Raw genomic sequence first — 18,619 nt, forward strand, 5'->3', positions numbered from 1 at the left:
TCAAATCCCAGACCACATGGTTGCTCACAACCATCCATAATGAGATCTGATGCCCTCTTCTGGTGTGTCTGAAGACCACTACCGTGTACTTAGATATAATAATAAATAAATATTTGGGTCGGAGTGAATTGGACCTGAGCAGGTGGGTCCCGGAGTTAGCAGAGGTCCTGAGTTCAATTCTCAGCAACCACATGATGGCTCACAACCATCTGTACAGCTACTGTGTACTCATATATGTAAAATAAATAAATAAATCTTAAACCAAGCAAACAAACAAAAAAAACCCAAAACACTTAAGGGACTGAGACAGGATCATTGTGAGTTGAGGCCAACTTGCTGCATAACCAAGTTCTGTCTCCGAAGAAAATTTTCAACTCTAAGTATTTCTAATACTTTCTTCCTGTTTGTTTTTGGTTCCTTCATAGTTTTATCTAATTTTTATATTATCTTATAGTCACTTCAGTTCTAATGAGTTATTCAGCCTGTTTTCTCTTTGTTTTTCCACTGGAATAGTTTCTGTGGCCTGGTGTTCTTATTTTCTCATCTCTCCCTTTGTCTAGTCACTAATCTGCTGAGTCTTCTAATGGGTATATTTTAATTTTAAATGTTATTTTTCATCTTTGTTAGTTCTATTTGGTTCATGTTTTCTAGTTGCCATTTCTTACCTCAGTATATTTCTTTAATTGTGTTTTTTGTTTTTGTATTTTGGGGTGGGAGGTAGTAGTGGTGGTGGTGTTTCTCAAGACAGCTTTTCTGTGTAGCCCTGGTTGTCCTGGAATACTTTGTAGACCATGCTGTCCTGAAACTCATTACATTTACTGAGGCTGAGATCAAAGATGTACACCACCACTGCCCAGCTAATTCTGGATATTTATAACTAATAGTTCTCAAGCCTTATCTATTTCTATTGTCTCTTATTTTTTGGCCTTTGTGTTGATTAGTTTTTACCTTAGTTTTGTGTCACATCTTACTTTTTTCGTATTTCCCTTTTATATTCTTTCTTCCCCCCCCCCCCCCCCCCCGTGTGTGTCTGTGTGTCTGTGTGTCTGTGTGTCTGTGTGTAAGCACGCTGTATGTGTGGAGGTCAAAGGAAAGCTTGTGGGAATCACTTCTTCTCTTTCCACTATGTGGATTCCCAGATCAAACTCAGGTTGTCAGCTTTGGTGGTAAGCTCCTTCACCTGCTGAGCCATCTGCCTGCCCTCCTTCGCATTTTGTCTCTAGTGCTAGACATTCTGAACGCTGTGTGATATCTTCCCAACTTGCCTACACTCTGGGAAATTTTCTTTGAGTTCCTAGGCAAGCTTCAGTGGGTTTCACTGTATAACACAAATTAGCTGCCAAAACAACGTGCAGCTCTACAGGTTTCTGGAATTCTTTGCATAACTTTTTCCTATCACTTTCTCCTCTGGTTTTTCAGCTACTTTAACTTCCCTGCAGTGACCTGCATTGGAAACAGTGAAATTTCTGAACTGAGACTCTTTACCTTTGGCCACCTTGAAGATGTAGGCACAGGGAAAAGCAGGACAGTAGATGCGCTCACCTGATAGTAGCTTCTTGACCTTAGCATCGAGGTCCTGCACTGCCTGTTCTTGAATTTCTGTGACTACTTAATTTATATTGTTGTATAAATAGTTTTATGGCCCGAGGGCAAGTCTGATGCCAATTGCTATTTCATTATGTCTAAAAGGGGACAGTCCCAGAATTATATTTTAGTAAGATAACTTTGAGTACCATGTTTCACTGAGAATAAGATATCTTCATGCTTCCTAAATTTTATTTTACTTGTGTGGGAAGGAAACAGAAACATTTAAAATGAGCGTTCACCAGGAGTGATGGCACATGCCTTTAATTCCAGCATTTGGGAAGCAGAAGCATGTGGGTATCTCTGGTTTGAGGCCAGTTTGCTCTACAAGGCGAGTTCCAGGGCAGCCAGGGCTGTTATACAGAAAGATCCTCTCTCAAAAAGCAAAAAAGAAAAAAAAAAATAACCATGCTTGGAGTTTGTCTCTGTTCATACACATCCTTTCATGATTTCCTGTTTGCTATCATGCATATTGTGTTAGCTGTGTGAATTAAATCTGGGCCCTGCTACTCTTATAGTTGCTATCTAATCAGGAGAGAAGATATGCATAAAAATGTAAATCTAAGGTGGGGGTTGAAAGTGACTAGAATAGATTAGTAGAATATGATTTTGGATTTTAGCAGTTTGCTTAATGGAAAATTGTAGTTTCTTTTTTCTCTGACTTTTAAAGCCTCTTGCTTTTGTTAATTTTATTTTATTTTCTTAAATTTTTAAATTATGATTAAGTTTATCTTTTAATGTGGGTTTTGGTCATAATTGGTTTTAGTAGTTGAATTGAGAAAATATACCCTTTAAAGATATATATATATATATATTTATCAGCATAAACTAATGGCCCAAAAGGGCATTTTGAGTTTATAATCTTGTTTGATTTGATTCTTAGTGGAAGAGTCAGACATCATTGATCTGGAGAAACGCTACTGGCTACTGAAGGCCCAATCCCGAACTGGACGTTTTGACTTAGAGACCTTTGGTCCGTTGGTCTCACCACCTATTCGCCCTTCTCTGAGTGAAGGTAGGAAATGTTCCTTGGTTTTTTTGGGTTTGTTTTGTTCATTTGGTAAGTAAATAGACTGAATCAAGTAAACAAACTGAATCCCTATTATTTCTAACCAAAACAGATTTAACTCTGACAAACTATATTCCTGTAGATTTCATAGTTCTTTACTTACTTAATAGTGTAGTCATGAGGTCATTGTTCTTAGCTTTGTATTTTACTTGTGTGATCTTGCCTGAGTCAGTTAGCCCTCTGTACCTGAATGTCCTTCCATGTACGATTGATGTAACCAGGTGTCAGTAGTATGACAGTGCTCCATTAAGGAGTGTCACTGGGTAGAATGTGCAAAGGGCGAGCTCCAGGTTTCCTCCTGTGATCCGTTTCTTCCTCAGCCACCTGTTTTTCATTCACATAAGACTTCACTGATGCTACATCCCTGAAAAGAAAGTAGAAGCTTCTAGGTAAGAGTATCTCTCTCCCTAGTGATATTCCTGGGGAGAAACATACTTTTCCCTTTCTGAAACTTCATCTCACTCAGTGGTGAGAACTCATTTACATTGTAAAGTCAATCAAACTGCATTTAAACTTATGACATTTAAAAAAATTAAAGAGGAGGCTGGAGAGATGGCTCAGAGGCTAAGAGCACCGACTGCTCATCTAGAGATCCTGAGTTCAAATCCCAGCAACCACATGGTGGCTCATAACCATCTGTAATGGAATCTGACCCCCTCTGCTGGGTATGTGAAGACAGCTACAGTGTACTCATATGCATAAAATAAATAAATTAATTAAAAAAAACAAAGAGTATCTCTGTGATCTAATATAGCTCCCGTATGCTTTTTTTCCCCATTTTAAAATAAAGAATATTGGGTGTCATGGCACACGCATTTAATCCCAGCACTGCAAGCAGATCTTTGAGGAATATAAAGAAGCATTGTGGATGACACTGTAAACATCATTTGAAATCTGAATGCTTGGGTTTTGCTTTTGATTATTACATGGTTTTAGTCTTTTAACTTCTTTTTTTCTTTAGACTATTATGTTATAGAAGTTTTGCCTGAATATATATGTATGTGCTCCATGTGCGTGCCTGGGCCTCTCAGATGGGATCCCCTGAAACTGGAGGTACAGATGGTTGTAGCCACCATGTAGGTGTTGAGAAGTAAATCTTGAGTCCTCTGTAAGAACACAGTGCTATAACCAGCTGAGCCATCTCTCCAGCCTAGTTTTTTATTTAAGTTTTTGGACTTTTCTTGGGAAATTTATTTTTCTAATTTTATTATTTTGTTTTTGTTTTCACTTTCTTATTTTTATTTTCTGTGTATAGGTGTTTTGTCTACATGTATATCTGTGCACCATGAATATGTCTGGTGCTGTCACAAAGGCCAGAGGAGTGTATTAGGTCCCCTGGGACTGGAACCATGTGAGTGCTTGGGACACAAGCCTAAGTCTTCCAGAAGTGCAGTTAGTGCTTTTAACTGCTGAGCCATCTCTCCAGCCCAGTTTTGTTTTTGAGACAGGGTCTCATGTGGCATCAACTCACTTCAAACTCAACATCTAGCTAAGGATGATCTTTAACTCGATCTCCCCAAGTGCTAGGATTATAGGCATGTACCACCGTGCCTGACTTAGTTCTCTAATATTGAAACTGAAACAGTAAGTTAAATTGATTCTTGAAACATAGGATCTACATTTTTTTAAATACCTAGGATATTTCAGTAGTATTCCTTAGTGGAGCTAGAACACATAGCACTCTAGGTTGCTCTCCCTCTCCCTCTCCCTCTCCCTCTCCCTCTCCCTCTCCCTCTCCCTCTCCCTCTCCCTCTCCCTCTCCTCCTCCCCCCTTCCTTCCCTCCCTTCCTTCCTTCCTTCCTTCCTTCCTTCCTTCCTTCCTTCCTTCCTTCCTTCCTTCCTTCCTTCCCCCCCCCCCCCTCTCTCTCTCTCTCTGTGTGTGTGTGTGTGTGTGAGAGAGAGAGAGAGAGAGAGAGTGAATGAAGGAGTGAGTGAGTTTGCATTTTCATGTGAGCATGTGCGCACACATGCTATAACATGTATGGAGCTTAGAGGACAGTTTGAGAGCAGGTTCTCTTCTTCAACCATGTGGATTAAGGGATTTTTTTCAGACATTTGGCTGCCTTAGCCGGCTCAGACATCTCTCTGGCAAGTACCTGGGCTTCTTCTACCTGTTCAATAATGTAGTTCTATTTTTATCTTTTGGGAATTAGGTGATTGGTGTGGTGGATTGTTGGTGTTCTTGGAGAGAGTGGAAGTAGAGAAAGATTGGGAGTGGATATGATTAATATACATTGTTTACATGTATGAAATTGTCAAAAATAAGATAAAATTAAATTCTACTAGAAAATATAATTGGGATGTTTATACATATTTTTATTTGAAGCAGTATATAGTTTATTTAAAAAAAAGAAAAAAAATCACAAGATGAAATTTTAAGTCCCTGTCTTTGTCTTCTGAAATTTAAAATACTTAGATGTGATAGATTAAGTTTTATGAAAAAGTTACTGGAGTAGAGTTTCTTATAGTAATGTATTTCCTTTTCCAGGAAACGCTTTATGAAAGTTTATTAATGATGCAGTAATATATTTGAATATATTGAATAGAGCTCAATTTTCTCTCTCCTTTTGCCCTTTTCTCCTGTCTTTATGTGGATAATTGTTATAGTTTCTGACTTTTCTGGATTCTTAATTTTCATTTGTCACCTTTGAAAAATGTGTTATCTTTACGCTATTGGATAATTTGTACTAGAGAAAGTAAAAACAGACATAAGCAAATATTAAAGGAGTGTAGTGTATTCAGCTGGGGGAATGAGTTTCAGTTGTAATTATACTGCAGGAAAAAAATGTTTCCTTAGAAAATTGGAAGCTTTTTGGTTTTGTTTGGTTTTTTTAATGTAGCCACTTGTCTTAGGGTTTTATTGCTGTGAAAGACACCATGGCTACAGCAGCTCTTAAGAAGGAAAACATTTCGTTGGGACTGGCTTCCAGTTTCACAGGTTTAGTCCATTATCATCATAAGAGGAAGTATGGCAGACATGGTGCTAGAGCTGAGAGTTCTAAGTCTTGATCCACTGGAAGCAGAAAGAGACTGTGTGACACATTGAGCATAGCTTGGACATAAGATACCTCAAAGACCACCCCAATAGTGACACAGTGACATAGTGACAAGGCCATACCTCCTAATAGTGTCACTCCCTATGAACCAAGCATTCAAGCACATGAGTCTGAGGACCATTCCTATTCAAAACACTATACCACTTTTTGTAAGAGACATTAACTTCATAAACACGTGAGCATAACATTAGAAAGTTTATTGATTGTGATTCATAGTGTCCTTTTATTATTATAGGTTTATTTAATGCTTTTGATGAAAATCGTGACAATCACATAGACTTCAAGGAGATATCCTGTGGGTTATCAGCCTGCTGCAGGGGCCCCCTGGCTGAAAGACAAAAATGTAAGTGTGATAACCAGTGTCACATTATGATAGTATGTAAAGACAGAATTAGCTTTCATCCATTTTACATAACTAAGGATTGAGTTTCTTAACTCTTGGGTTGGCAAATAGTGATCTCAAAATTGGTGATTTGTGAGTTAAGTCTAAGGAAGCACCAACCTACTTTCTATTCTTTTAAGTTACTTAATAAATAACTTGGTTTCCCTGTAAAATTTGTAATTCATAATAAGTTACGATAAATGGGGAAACAAATTTTTTTGAGACAGGGTCTTATCTTGGTCTGACCTGGCACCCTTGACCTTCCTCTCTCAGCTAGAATACTAAATTTGCAGGTGTGAGCCACCATACCTAACTGAAAATTTTAAATATTAGGAAATATTTTGTTAGTCTATAGAGTTTTTTGTGTCTTGCGTAATTTGAAACATAGCTCATCGTCTTTCATTTATATACATGAATATTCCATTTACAAGATAAATTTGTAATTGGACTTAATTTTCTCAAACTCTTAAATGGCATTTTTATCTAACAGTCTGAAAGCATAATTTATAAATATATATATAAAATATTGATAGACATTAACCATTTTGAGGAATTGTGACAGTTTACTTGGGTTTAGCATAACTATATATACCTTTTGATTTCTTAAATGGAGCTTTACAAATGTCTGTTACATTGAATTGATTTACTATAGTAATTAATGGACGGGGTTAAAAAGACTTTGCTTTGTTTTTTGTTGTTGTTTTGTTTTTTTTTTTTTTCTTTTGGTTTTTGGGACAGGATTTTTCTGTGTAGTACTGGCTGTTTTGGAACTCATTTCTGAGACCAGACTAGCTCTAAGATCTATCTACCTCTGCTTCCCAAATTCAGAGATTAAGTCATATACCACTATACCCAGTTATGACGGGGTATTTTTGTTTTCATTTTTTTTTGTTTTGTTTGAGTCAGGGTTGATCTGAGTAACAGCCCGAACTGACCTGGAATTTGCTGTATAGACCAGGTTGGCCTCAACCCTCTGCCTCCCAAATGCTGGGATTAAAGGTGTACAAATCTAGGTTTCTTTTTTATTCAATAATCCAAACTGGTTTTATAAAAGATGATTTCATATTAAAATATCTGTGTTTCTTTATTTGTTTGCCAAAATGGGGTTTTAACTATGTAACTCAGACCTTGAACTCATAAAAATCCACCTGCTTCTCAAGTACTTGGATTAAAGGCATGTATCAACAAACCCAGCAAAGTTTTTTTCATTAAAATTTAATGTATTTAAGGAAATTAAAGCCTCTGTTGCTCACTTGATGCTATTTATTGCCTTTCAAAATTTAAAGTTTTGGTTCAGTGAAGTGGCTTGATGGATAAGAGAGCTTGCCACCAAGTCAAACAACTTGCATTGGATCAGAGGGAGCCCCCACATGGGGGAGAGAGAAAGAGAGAGAGAGGGAGAGGGAGAGGGAGGGAGAGGACTGACTCACACAAGGTGTCCTCAGACTTCCGTGTACACTCAAATATACACACTAAATAAATACATGTAATTTAAAATAGTTTCTTAATTTTAAATCTTCTTTGGTGTTTTGTTTTCCATGGTTAACTAGAAATGAACAAACCAGAGTGATTTATTTAGAGTTAATTAGACATGGTAATTGTCTCTTTCCATATAAAGTTTGTACATAAACTTTACTAAGCAATTGAAATTACACTTGATAAAATATAATATGTAAATTAGATTCTTTAGAAAGATAAAGTAGAAGTTGGGAATCTAATTCTCAATGTAGTAGGAATTTTAAGCATAAGAGAAAAAGATCTTCAGTAATCAGTCTTGAGTGTGAAACTAACTTGAGTGAGGGAATATAGCTGACTGAATGCAAAGACTAACTTAAGGGAGGGAATGTAGCTGAGATCAAAGAAAAGTATATGCCCAGCAAAGCTCAGGTTTGATTCAGCAGCACCAGGGAGAAGAGAAAGATCCAATGATTTGTGTTACCTCTTAAAAAATCTTTAAGGTACTGTTTCTTATAGAATTACTTAGCCCCCTCTTTCTAGTGTATGAGAAAAGTAGCTCTGGATTTGGCTGATGGATAGGTCACTTTATCTGGGTAGCAACCTAGAGACAGTCATGAGATCTGTTTACAATTCTGCATGTTACAATAATGCTGTATATAATAATATAATGCTGTATATAGTATGGTACAATTCTACATGTTACAATAATGCTGTATATAATAATATAATGCTGTATATAGTATGGTCTATTCCTGATGGGAACTGCTACGGTACATACTGGCTTAGAAAACCAAGTAATTGTACAGGGTAGCTTCTAATGAAATGCATCATATTTCAGAACCTAGAAGTGATTTCCCTTCATAAGAGTTTCTTTTCATTAGTTTGCTTCAAGGTGTTTGATGTTGACCGTGATGGAGTTCTCTCCAGGGTTGAACTGAAAGACATGGTGGTTGCACTTTTGGAGGTCTGGAAAGATAACCGCACTGATGATATTCCTGTAAGTTCTGATTCTTTTGTTTATTGGTTGGTTTTTGAGGCAGGGTTTTAATGTTGCTAAAACTGACATGTGGTATGCCCTACATCCTGCTAAGTTCTGATTTTTCATGAGATAGATGGGATGAATGTTTGAAAAAAAAAGGAAAATGAATTGTTTTTTATATGTTGGATTAAAAATTATATGCATTACTCTTTTGGATTTCTTTTTAAAGGAATTACATATGGATCTGTCAGACATTGTAGAAAGGATATTGAGTGCACATGATACCACAAAGGTGAGACTGGCTATAAGTAGTTTATTTTTTTCTGAAAGTACTATATGTGTTAAATCAAGATGTATAGTTTATATGTATAATCAAATGATTCTTCTGCATTATCACCACTTAATCTGGTCTAGTAAAATACCTTCACATCATCTCTAAAAAATAGAGATCTATTCCATCTTCAATAGCAATTCAGTGAAGTCTAATCTATGACTTTAGTAGACCACTCCCTTTTTAGTTTATAGTCTTTATTTCTTCCATTTAATAAATTATGCTAAGGCTAGCTTTATACTGAATAAAGGAAACCAAGCAGTATATATAGCTGGGCTCTATTATATTAGATTTAAAAACAGAAGAAAAGCTAACAGTGGTAGAATTTGAGGTTGTGATTTCTGGGGTGAAAGACCTTTTAGATGAGGCCATGAGACCAAGAAGCCATGGAAGTTTATTTTACAAATAATAACTTCTTTGAATTACTTAGCTTGGTAAGACTTTTTGGTAGCAGTATCATAACAGATTTACCTCTGTACCTTGAAAGTTTTATTTGTCTCTATGAAATTGAAAATAATTTATGTGGAAAAATATATTAAGTACATTTGAAATAATTTGAATCTTTTTACTCATATTCTGACATGTATTTATTCACAGACTAGTAAAGAATAGGCCATAATGGTGTTATATAATTGAGGTTTAGTAAGTTTTTTTGTTTGTTTTGTATTTGTATTTTGAGACAAGTTTCTCTGTGTGTCCCTGGATGACCAAACTGGCCTTGAATTCAAGAGATCTCCCTGCCTCTACCTCCTGAGTGCTGGGATTAAAGGCATGAGCCACAACCACCTGGCTTTAGTATTATATTTTTATGTTAAATGGAGTTTCTATTTCTGGCTCCAGCAACTATTGGGCAGATTCTTTAGGGGTTCAAATTGCCATGTAACCATGATAATCAAGTAGTGACAGTTTAGAGTAGGACTTAGATATTTTACTGACAACTCAACTGGTGCTATACTATACAATGTACCAGTAATATCTCACAGTTTATCTAAAATATCTATATTGATTTTTGGGTTTGTTATCTTTTTTTTTTTTCTTTTTTTGGTTTTTCGAGACATGGTTTCTCTGTGTAGCTCTGGCTGTCCTAGAACTCACTCTATAGACCAGGCTAGTCTTGAACTCAATAATCTGTTTACCTCTGCGATTAAAGGCGTGCACCACCACTGCCCTGCAGTTATCTTTGTTTTTGTTTTTTTATTTTTGTTTTGGTTTGGTTTGTTTGGTTGATTGGTTGGTTGGTTTTTGGATTTGGTTTTTTCGAGACAGGGTTTCTCTGTATAACCCTGCTGTCCTGGAACTCACTCTGTAGAGCAGGCTGACCAGAAATCTGCCTGCCCCTCTCCTCCTAGAGTGCTGGGATTACAGGGGTGCACTACCACCGCCCATCTTTTTTTTTTTTTTTTTTTTTTTTAGGTATCATTGTTTTTTGAAACAGGATCTCACTATATCCTGTAGCTCAGGCTGGTCTCAGATCTGGGTAACCAGAAGTGACCTTGAACTTCTGTTCCTCTTGCTTCCTCTCCATGTATGGGAATTGCAGATTTGTACCAATGTGCCAGGTTATTTACAAAATCTTATTGGACAGAGGAAATTGTTAATAAATGTTTCATTTTCACTGGGTAGTTTAATAAAATTACAATTTTTTTATGTGTTTTGTCCCTCATAGACTCATACTAACTGTGATACTTCTTATGTGAGCCCATAATATCTTCTGTATATTATTAGCTTGCTTTTGAAAATATTTTATTCTTGTGCTGTAATAGCTAACATATGCAGGAGATGAATTTGAATGTCCCTTTTTTTAGATGGGCCATCTTACTCTAGAAGACTATCAGATATGGAGCGTGAAAAATGTTCTTGCCAATGAGTTTTTGAATCTCCTCTTCCAGGTATGTTTAAGGCAAATGAAAGATTTGGGAAGGATAATGGTATACTAGTAATTCTGTGTCTTCCATCATGTGTCTCTGTTAGCACACCCAGGCTACAGACTAAGTCTTACAAAAACATGTAGCTACATATCTTGAACTTAATAATGATTATTTTAATTTTTTAAATTTTCTCTTTTTTGTTAAAATGTAGTGGGTCATAATGGTTTGGTATATTTGTATTTCTTATGATTTTCCATTTTTAATGAGGGATAACTTCCATGTAAAAATAGTTGTGTGAATAAATGGAAATTGATCTCTTCTTGTCAGCTAATATCTAATTGTTATAGGTCTAAAACATACATTACTCGGCTATTGGAGATTTGGAAGTTAGCCTCCATTTTTAAAAAAGTTTAAAACCAATCAATTAAGTTAAATTTTCTTCAGGTAATAATAAATAATTCACCAGTTATCAGATTCCCATCTAAAAAGTAGATTTCAGGTAAACAATATCAAATATTACACAGTTTAATCATTAGCACCCCAGTAGAGTGTGGTTATCCTTTTGTTTTTCCATAGGTATGCCACATAGTCCTGGGGTTAAGACCAGCTACTCCAGAAGAAGAAGGACAAATTATTAGGTAAGTTTATAGTTTCTAGGTTTTTTATTACATAGCTAAAATTTCTAACACTTGAACACATTAGTTACTATGGAACAGTTTATCTTGCTTTAATTATTACAGTAAAGCTGTTTTAAAAATTACATAAAGAGACCAGCATGGTGGCACATGCACTTGATAGGCCGTGGCAAGTGGTTCTCTGAATTCAAGGCCAACCTGGTCTACATAATGAGTTCCAGGATACTTAAGGCTGTGTAAAGAGACTCTGTCTCAAAAAATAAATAAATTTAAAAAAAAAAAAAAAAGCCAGTTGTGATGATAGGCACTTTAAATCTTAAATGCCAGCACTGATAAAACAGAGACAAGTAAATTTCTGAGTTGGAAGCCAGCCTAGTCTACCCTAGTGAGTTCCAAGATAGCCAGGGTTACACAGAGAAACCTTTCTGAAAAATGAAAATTAGAAGTAGAAAAAATTTTTTAATTGTATTCCTAGCTGGTGAGCAGTATGCTGTACACCTTTAATTCCAACACTGGGCAGACAGAAGCAGGCAGCTCTCTGTGAGTTTGAGACCAGCAAATTGGTTACAAGTTCCAGTACAGCCAGGGCTACATAGAGAAATCCTGCCAGGAAAAGCAAAGAAAGTCCCTAGCTAAGAAACTAGAATAATTTAAAAGTCAAATTATGTTTAGCATTAAAATTATCCTGGGGATGTCTCTCAGAGGTAGAAAACTTGCAGTCTCATAAAATTACCAAAAGAATATTCAGAGCAGCAAGAAAAAAGCAAGTATCCTAATGTAAGAGTAGCCAGCTTTGTCATAGAACTAAGATGTCATAGAACTAAAAAGGGTAGGAAAAAAACAACTAAGAATTTTATATTTAGCAAAATTTACAGTCTTTTTAAATGACTTGGGCAAGGATAGGGGAGGAGATAAAGGAAAGTAGGAAGAAAAAAAGAAATGATTTAGGTTTCCAGTTGACTTTCAAATATGGCTCCAAAAGCATTTGCTTACAAAGTAACTTACTCTTTACAATCTAAAACTTCTGTATCTAAAAGATAACCTAGAAAACTTGAAAGTCAGTATTAACAAACTCTATCTTCCATAATTCTTTAATAGCCAGAATGCATAAAGGATTGTTACAACTCAACAACAAAAAGGATAACTGGTTAAAATATAGACAGCAAGCAGCACCCTTAGCAGTTGCCACCAAAGGAGACAACAAAAAAATATCTAGGGGAATACTGTATGAGGCAATGACTTCTTTGTTTAACTACCATATACTTATTCACTGTCACCTGACTGGGTGTCTGCAGCCCTAGGTTCTATATCTGAAACTCACATGAAGGGCGAAGGAGACTTTTAAGTTTCCTTCTGGTTTCTACACATATGCAGTGGTACACACAAACATACACACACACACACACAGACACACACAAAGATAATAAAAGCTTTAATATTCCATCGGGGTGTGGGATGAGAGCAGTAACTTGTCTCAAATGTCTTAGAGTAGTTTAAGGTCCTCAAGTAGATTTTTAAAAATTTAAGTCAATCCGTGTCATAATCAATTATAACAAGAATCCTTGTGCCTGGATTTTACAATCTGATGTCAATTTGGAGTTTTACTTAAAGAATGGTATGTACAGATGTTTATGACTTTAATCAATATAATTTTTATTTTCTATTACCTAGTGGGTCATAATAAAATTTGTTGATGTGTTTTCAGTTATTAAGTTTAATACTTATTTTTGTTTTGAATGTTATTCATATAATACATGTCTGTGTGAGATATAACAAAATAGAGAACTACAAATGGTTGCATAATGCTTTTAATGCATCAATGGATATTTTGTTTTTTCTTTTGTTTGTTTTGTTTTTTTGTGACAGGGTTTCTCTGTGTAGCCATGGCTGTCCTGGAACTCACTCTGTAGAACAGGCTGGCTTTGAACTCAGAAATTAGCCTGTCTATGCCTCCTAAGTGCTGGGATTAAAGGCGTGTACCACCACTGCCTGGCTATATTTTTTTTCATCAGAAATATTCGAATGCTGTTCAGGCACATAGAAATATATTTAGCTGTTAAAGGACTAAAATCAAAACCACAGTCAAATTCTCTTTCTTATCCAGTAGGATAATTTTAAATTTTCATTATTTTTTATTTATTTTTGCTAGTATGTAAAGAGTTATGTTTTATTATGGCATTTTTTTACTTTTTTAAAAAGCTTTTTATTGATTATTTGTTTCACATCACACATCCCAGTCCCATTCATCTCCCTGTCCCTTCATATCCACCTTCTACCCTTGCAACCTCTCCCCCAAAATAAAGAACACACAAATGAACAAACAAAAATTAAAACAAAATATAGAAAGCTTCTCATCATGGAAGCTGTAGTGTGCCTGTGTATCCTGCAGTATACCCCTCTGTCCACACATCTTCACTTGCAAATGTAGTTTGAGGTTTCTGGCTTATGTGATACCATCAATATCCTCACTGGGATCCTCACTGGGACACCTCTTGGTTATCTTGTTGTTGCCCTCTTTCATGGAGATCCTGCAACATTGGACCAACAGAACCGGCTCTTTCGTGTACCCCAACAGTTCACAGATTTTGGGGTTGGCCAACTCACAGCCCTGGATATGGGCCTGGGTGACAGTTGATTTGGCTCTCCTTTATCCACATCACCATGGTGAGCTCTCCAACTCTGCTCTGGCTAGGCCACCCAATGCTTTCATCAGCAGGAGGCAGGGCCAGCTCACCCCAACCCATGTTTCCAGAGCTAGTTCCACTGCGCTACCCAGTCAAGCTGCGAAGCCCACTCTCCCAAGCACTGCAGCCAGCCAGTGAGGGATATTAGAGAATTTTTTCAAACAAAATTGCACTGCGTCTTATTTTTGTGAGAAAGGGAATGTGATGGGGTATGTAAGATAGTCAAAGGACAAGTTACAAGAGTGTTTTTTTTCCCTCCCATCATGTAGGTCACTGTTTTAGTTACTCTTCTATTGCTGTAACAAAACACCATAACCAAGGCAACTACAAAAGCATTAACTTGGTGCTTGCTTGCCTTTTCAGAGGATTAGTCCATGACCAAGGAGCTTCATGACAAGCATGGTACTTGAGCAGTAGCTAAGAGCTTACATCCTGATCTTCAGGCAGCAAGTAGAAAAGGGGAGAAATACTGATGGTGGTGTAGGCTTTCCATATCTCAAAGCCCCCAGTGACACATCTCCAACAAGGCCATACCTCACAATCCTTTCCAAACAATTCCATTAACCAAGGACCAAGCATTCAAACATACGAGCCTATGGGAGCCATTCTCATTCAAACCATCAGTCACCTGTTGGCTAGACCACTGGCCTGCAAGTTCCAGGAATCTACCTGTTACAACCTTTGTGCTTGGATTTTAGGCATTCACTACTCCATCTGACATTTCTATAGTGCTGGAGATCCAAAGTCAGGTCCTTTTACTTGTTTGTTAAGTACTTTTTCCACTGAGCTATCTTTCCAGCCCCAAACTGTATGTGAATGGTATTTCATAGTGGCCTGTAACTATTTAGATTGACTTACTGGTGGAATAGTGTTCCATTGCACTAATTGAAGTGGTGGCATTCTCTACTGAGTACATTTTCTTGTTTTGTTTTTCTATTTTGAAATTTTTAAGAAAAGAGAAAAAATTTCTAGTGACAAATTGCAGTCTTGCATTCAGTTTCAAAATTTTCTTCTCAATGTATTGGATTTCTTTTATATGTGCAGAGGATGGTTGGAACGAGAAAGCCGGTATGGTCTGCAGCCAGGACACAATTGGTTTATCATCTCCATGCAGTGGTGGCAACAGTGGAAAGAATATGTCAAATACGTGAGTTAAATTCCTGTATATAGATTCTTTTCAGTAAGATTTTGAACTATCAGACTGTAGATCTACTATCCAGTAATAAAATGTGCCAACTTAGACCAAAGAGTTCAAGAACAAGGAAATTAATATTTATGAAAATTGATATAGAGCAGGCTCAATGTATGCATTTCTACAGATTTTTCTTTTGTCACCAACCCTATAAAAGAAGATAATTCCTACTTATATTACATGTTGTTTGTGTCATTTAATTCTCAAATCTCTGTGAGGAAGAATAATATTATATTCAACTTGTGAGGAATTTTGTACTAAAGAGAAAAAGAAACCTGGATATCTTCCTCAGTGTAGACCTGGGATCCAGTAAAGGAGCTGGTTTTTAAAGTGTATATTGTCAACATATCATTTATATTGTTCTTCACTTTTTCCATTAAAAAATTTGAGGTAGAGATTGGGCCATGGTGCTTCACACCTTTAATTCTAAGAGTTTGGAAGGGAGAGCCAGGTGAATCTCTCTGAGTTTTAGGCCAGCCTAGTCTACATAGGGAGTTTTTAAACAGTCAGAACTACATAGACCTTGTCTCAAACAAAAACAAAAATAAACAAACAAACAAAAAACAAAATAAAGGGTGATAGTGTCCCACGCATTTAATCCCAACAGTTGGGAGACAGAGGCAGGTGGATCTCTGTGAGTTCAAGGCCAGCCTGGTCTACAGAGCAAGTTCTAGGATAGCCAAGGCTACACAGAGAAACCCTGTCTCTTGAAAACAGTAAAAGAAGAAAGTAAGTTGTTGGAAATTAATAAGTGTTGTTTGATTTCTTATTTAAGAAACTTCATTTCAGCTGTGCATGAGGACCTATACTCTTATAACCAACCCCTGTATGTGGGTTTGAGTGCCTTTTGCTATGTGCTGGGATCTGCAGGGCTCTGGCATGGCCGGAGACTTTCAGCTCTCCAAGGGGGAGCCAGAGCAACTGTGGCCACCACTACCCCAGAGTAGGTGTCAGGCTGCTGGACGAAGTAGGCTGTGAAGAGCCAAGGTCAGGGGACCAACGAGCAAGAAGTGTCTGTGGTAGGTTTGAGCAGCTTCCAGCTCTTCCTGCAGCTTCCATACTCAGACAGTCTTGGGTCAATTAACTCATACACTTTATTCCTTGTGGATAGGGTTTTATACACATTTTGAGGTGGGCTGGGGTGGGGTCTAAAGGCAGATGCTTTCTATTGGCTTGGTTTGAGATGTTAGGGATGCCTTACCTGTATTTGGAAGGGCTTTGGGTGTTGCCCCTGCAAGACTGTTGTCACAGTCCTTTTCATGGGGTGTTGTAGTCACTTGTTCCAGGGCAGGAACCTGGTAGAGTAGATTTAAATGCCTACCATTCTCAGTTATGAGAATTGTCAGAGTTCCTGAATTGGCTCAACCTTACCAGGCTTTCTGTCTGGTTGCGCGTTCTACTGCGCCACACCCGTACTTGGGAAGTGGATCTTGCTTTGGTTCAGTTTGCTCTTTTGAACTCAATGCCTTACACACAGGAGACAAGTACACTACCACACTCAGCTACCTTCCAGCTCTTTTGTTTTCCAATATAAGATTTATTAACAGCAAACATGGACTGTAGTCCCTCAAGAAATAAAAATCACCTGAAAACTTCAGGGACCTGTTAGCAGAAAATATTGAATGTAGCAGACAGATGGAAATATAAAGATTAAAGCATCAGTCTTTATTTTGAAACACTTTTTGGTCTATTTGGCCTTAGGGTGAAAAGGTATTAATGTCTTGCTGAATATAGATTCAAAGATTGATTTTTTTTCTTAAATATGTTACTTTAAATTTTTTATAGGAGCATGATAGAGTGCTTAAGCATGCCCCTTATAAAGTGTATTGAGGTGATTACATGACTCTTTGTTAATGCCTTCCAGAATCTTTTGTGTATAAAGGAATCAAAGGTGCATAGTAAGGGAATGATCTTTAAGGGAGAATTTATATATTCATCTCACCAATCTTTCATTCTACATTATTGTCTACCATATATCTATAAAATGTCTTTTAAAACCTACTTTTAAAATCTCTGGGCAGGAGAGATGGCTCAGAGGTTAAAAGCACTGGCTGCTCTTCCAGAGGACTGAGGTTCCATTCCCAGAACCCACATGGTGACTGATGTGTGTAACTCCAGTCCCAGAGATTCCGCTGTCCTCTTCTGGCCTCTGTGGGTATTGATTATACATGGTGCAAAGATTTACATGCAAGCAAAATATCTATGCACATAAAAATAAGGCTAATAAAAAATTAAGGTTAAAGCCAAACATGGTAATGCATGCCTATAATCCTGATGTTTGAGCAGTAGAAGCAGAAATAGCAGTAATTTAGGTCATTCTTGGCTACATTGGCAAGTTTGAGGCCAGCCTGGGCTACTTGAGACCTCATCTCAGAAAACCCAAGAAACCAAAAATAATCAATGTTAAGAGGCCAGCATGCCTCTAATCTCATCTTTTGGTAGGCAAAAGCAGGAATATGAACACCAACTCACAACTTAATTGGTGCTTTTTTAGACATTAATCATTAATTATGGCATTCTTATCTTTGATACGTAAATAAGAATGTCACAACTCATCTTTTGCAAGTACAGATAATTATTCAATCTTAAGAAATTAGAGTGCTAAGAACTGAACCTGGATCCTCTAGAACAACAAAATGCTTTTAATCACTGAGCCATCTCTCCAACCTGTCTTTGTGTCTATTTTATCAGATCTTAAAATAGCTTTGCCTCTTTTCTTGTTTTTGTAAACAAGAAAATATTTATTTGGAACACCTTTTTTCAATTTTTCCCCTAAGGTAGAATTTGTCCTTTATGATAAAGTGTGCTTCTTGGAGACATAAGAAAGATGAATCCTGTTTTCTAAGCCAATCTGTCTTTTGGTTAGGAAATTGAGACTATTGATACTGAGATTTGTTGAACAATGTTTGTTAATTCCTGCTGTTTTCTTGTGGTGGTGGTAATGTTCTTTTTTTGTTTGTTTTGATTTTTAATTTTTGGTTTTTTATTTTTTTGGGGTTTTTTTGTTTTGTTTTTCGAGACAGGGTTTCTCTGTATAGCCCTGGCTGTCCTGGAACTCACTCTGTAGACCAGGCTGGCCTCGAACTCAGAGATCGGCCTGCATCTGCCTCCCAAGTGCTGGGATTAAAGGCGTGTGCCACCACCGCCTGGCCTTTTTTTTTTTTAAGACCTCTTTTGGTTAAATGTTCTGAGATTATTCCTTTCATCCTCTTAGTGTGGTTAACACCTTCTATTCAGACTGAAATATTTCTTCTGGTATCCCATGTAGAGCTAACCTTGTGGACATAAATGTCTTAAATTTGTTTTTATCATGAACTGTTTTTCTTCTCCTTCAATTGTGACTGTTTTGCTGTATGTAATAATTGAGGTTGGAAACTCTGG

General features: G+C 36.9%; 1 protein-coding gene across 3 annotated transcripts in view; it reads left to right on the top strand.

The window, feature by feature from the left end:
- Usp32 (ubiquitin specific peptidase 32) overlaps positions 1–18,619 on the top strand; it is a 134,194-nt gene that overhangs the window by 61,828 nt on the left and 53,747 nt on the right. For all 3 annotated transcript variants that reach the window (XM_052196932.1, XM_052196929.1, XM_052196930.1), the window contains exons 6-12: positions 2,468–2,599; positions 5,945–6,052; positions 8,431–8,546; positions 8,758–8,820; positions 10,665–10,748; positions 11,304–11,365; positions 15,091–15,193. In XM_052196932.1, coding sequence (XP_052052892.1) covers positions 2,468–2,599; positions 5,945–6,052; positions 8,431–8,546; positions 8,758–8,820; positions 10,665–10,748; positions 11,304–11,365; positions 15,091–15,193 — 668 coding nt within the window. The remainder of the gene's footprint in view (positions 1–2,467; positions 2,600–5,944; positions 6,053–8,430; positions 8,547–8,757; positions 8,821–10,664; positions 10,749–11,303; positions 11,366–15,090; positions 15,194–18,619) is intronic.

The sequence above is a fragment of the Apodemus sylvaticus genome, chromosome 10 (assembly GCF_947179515.1).
Source record: "Apodemus sylvaticus chromosome 10, mApoSyl1.1, whole genome shotgun sequence".
NCBI classification, from domain to species: Eukaryota; Metazoa; Chordata; class Mammalia; order Rodentia; family Muridae; genus Apodemus; species Apodemus sylvaticus.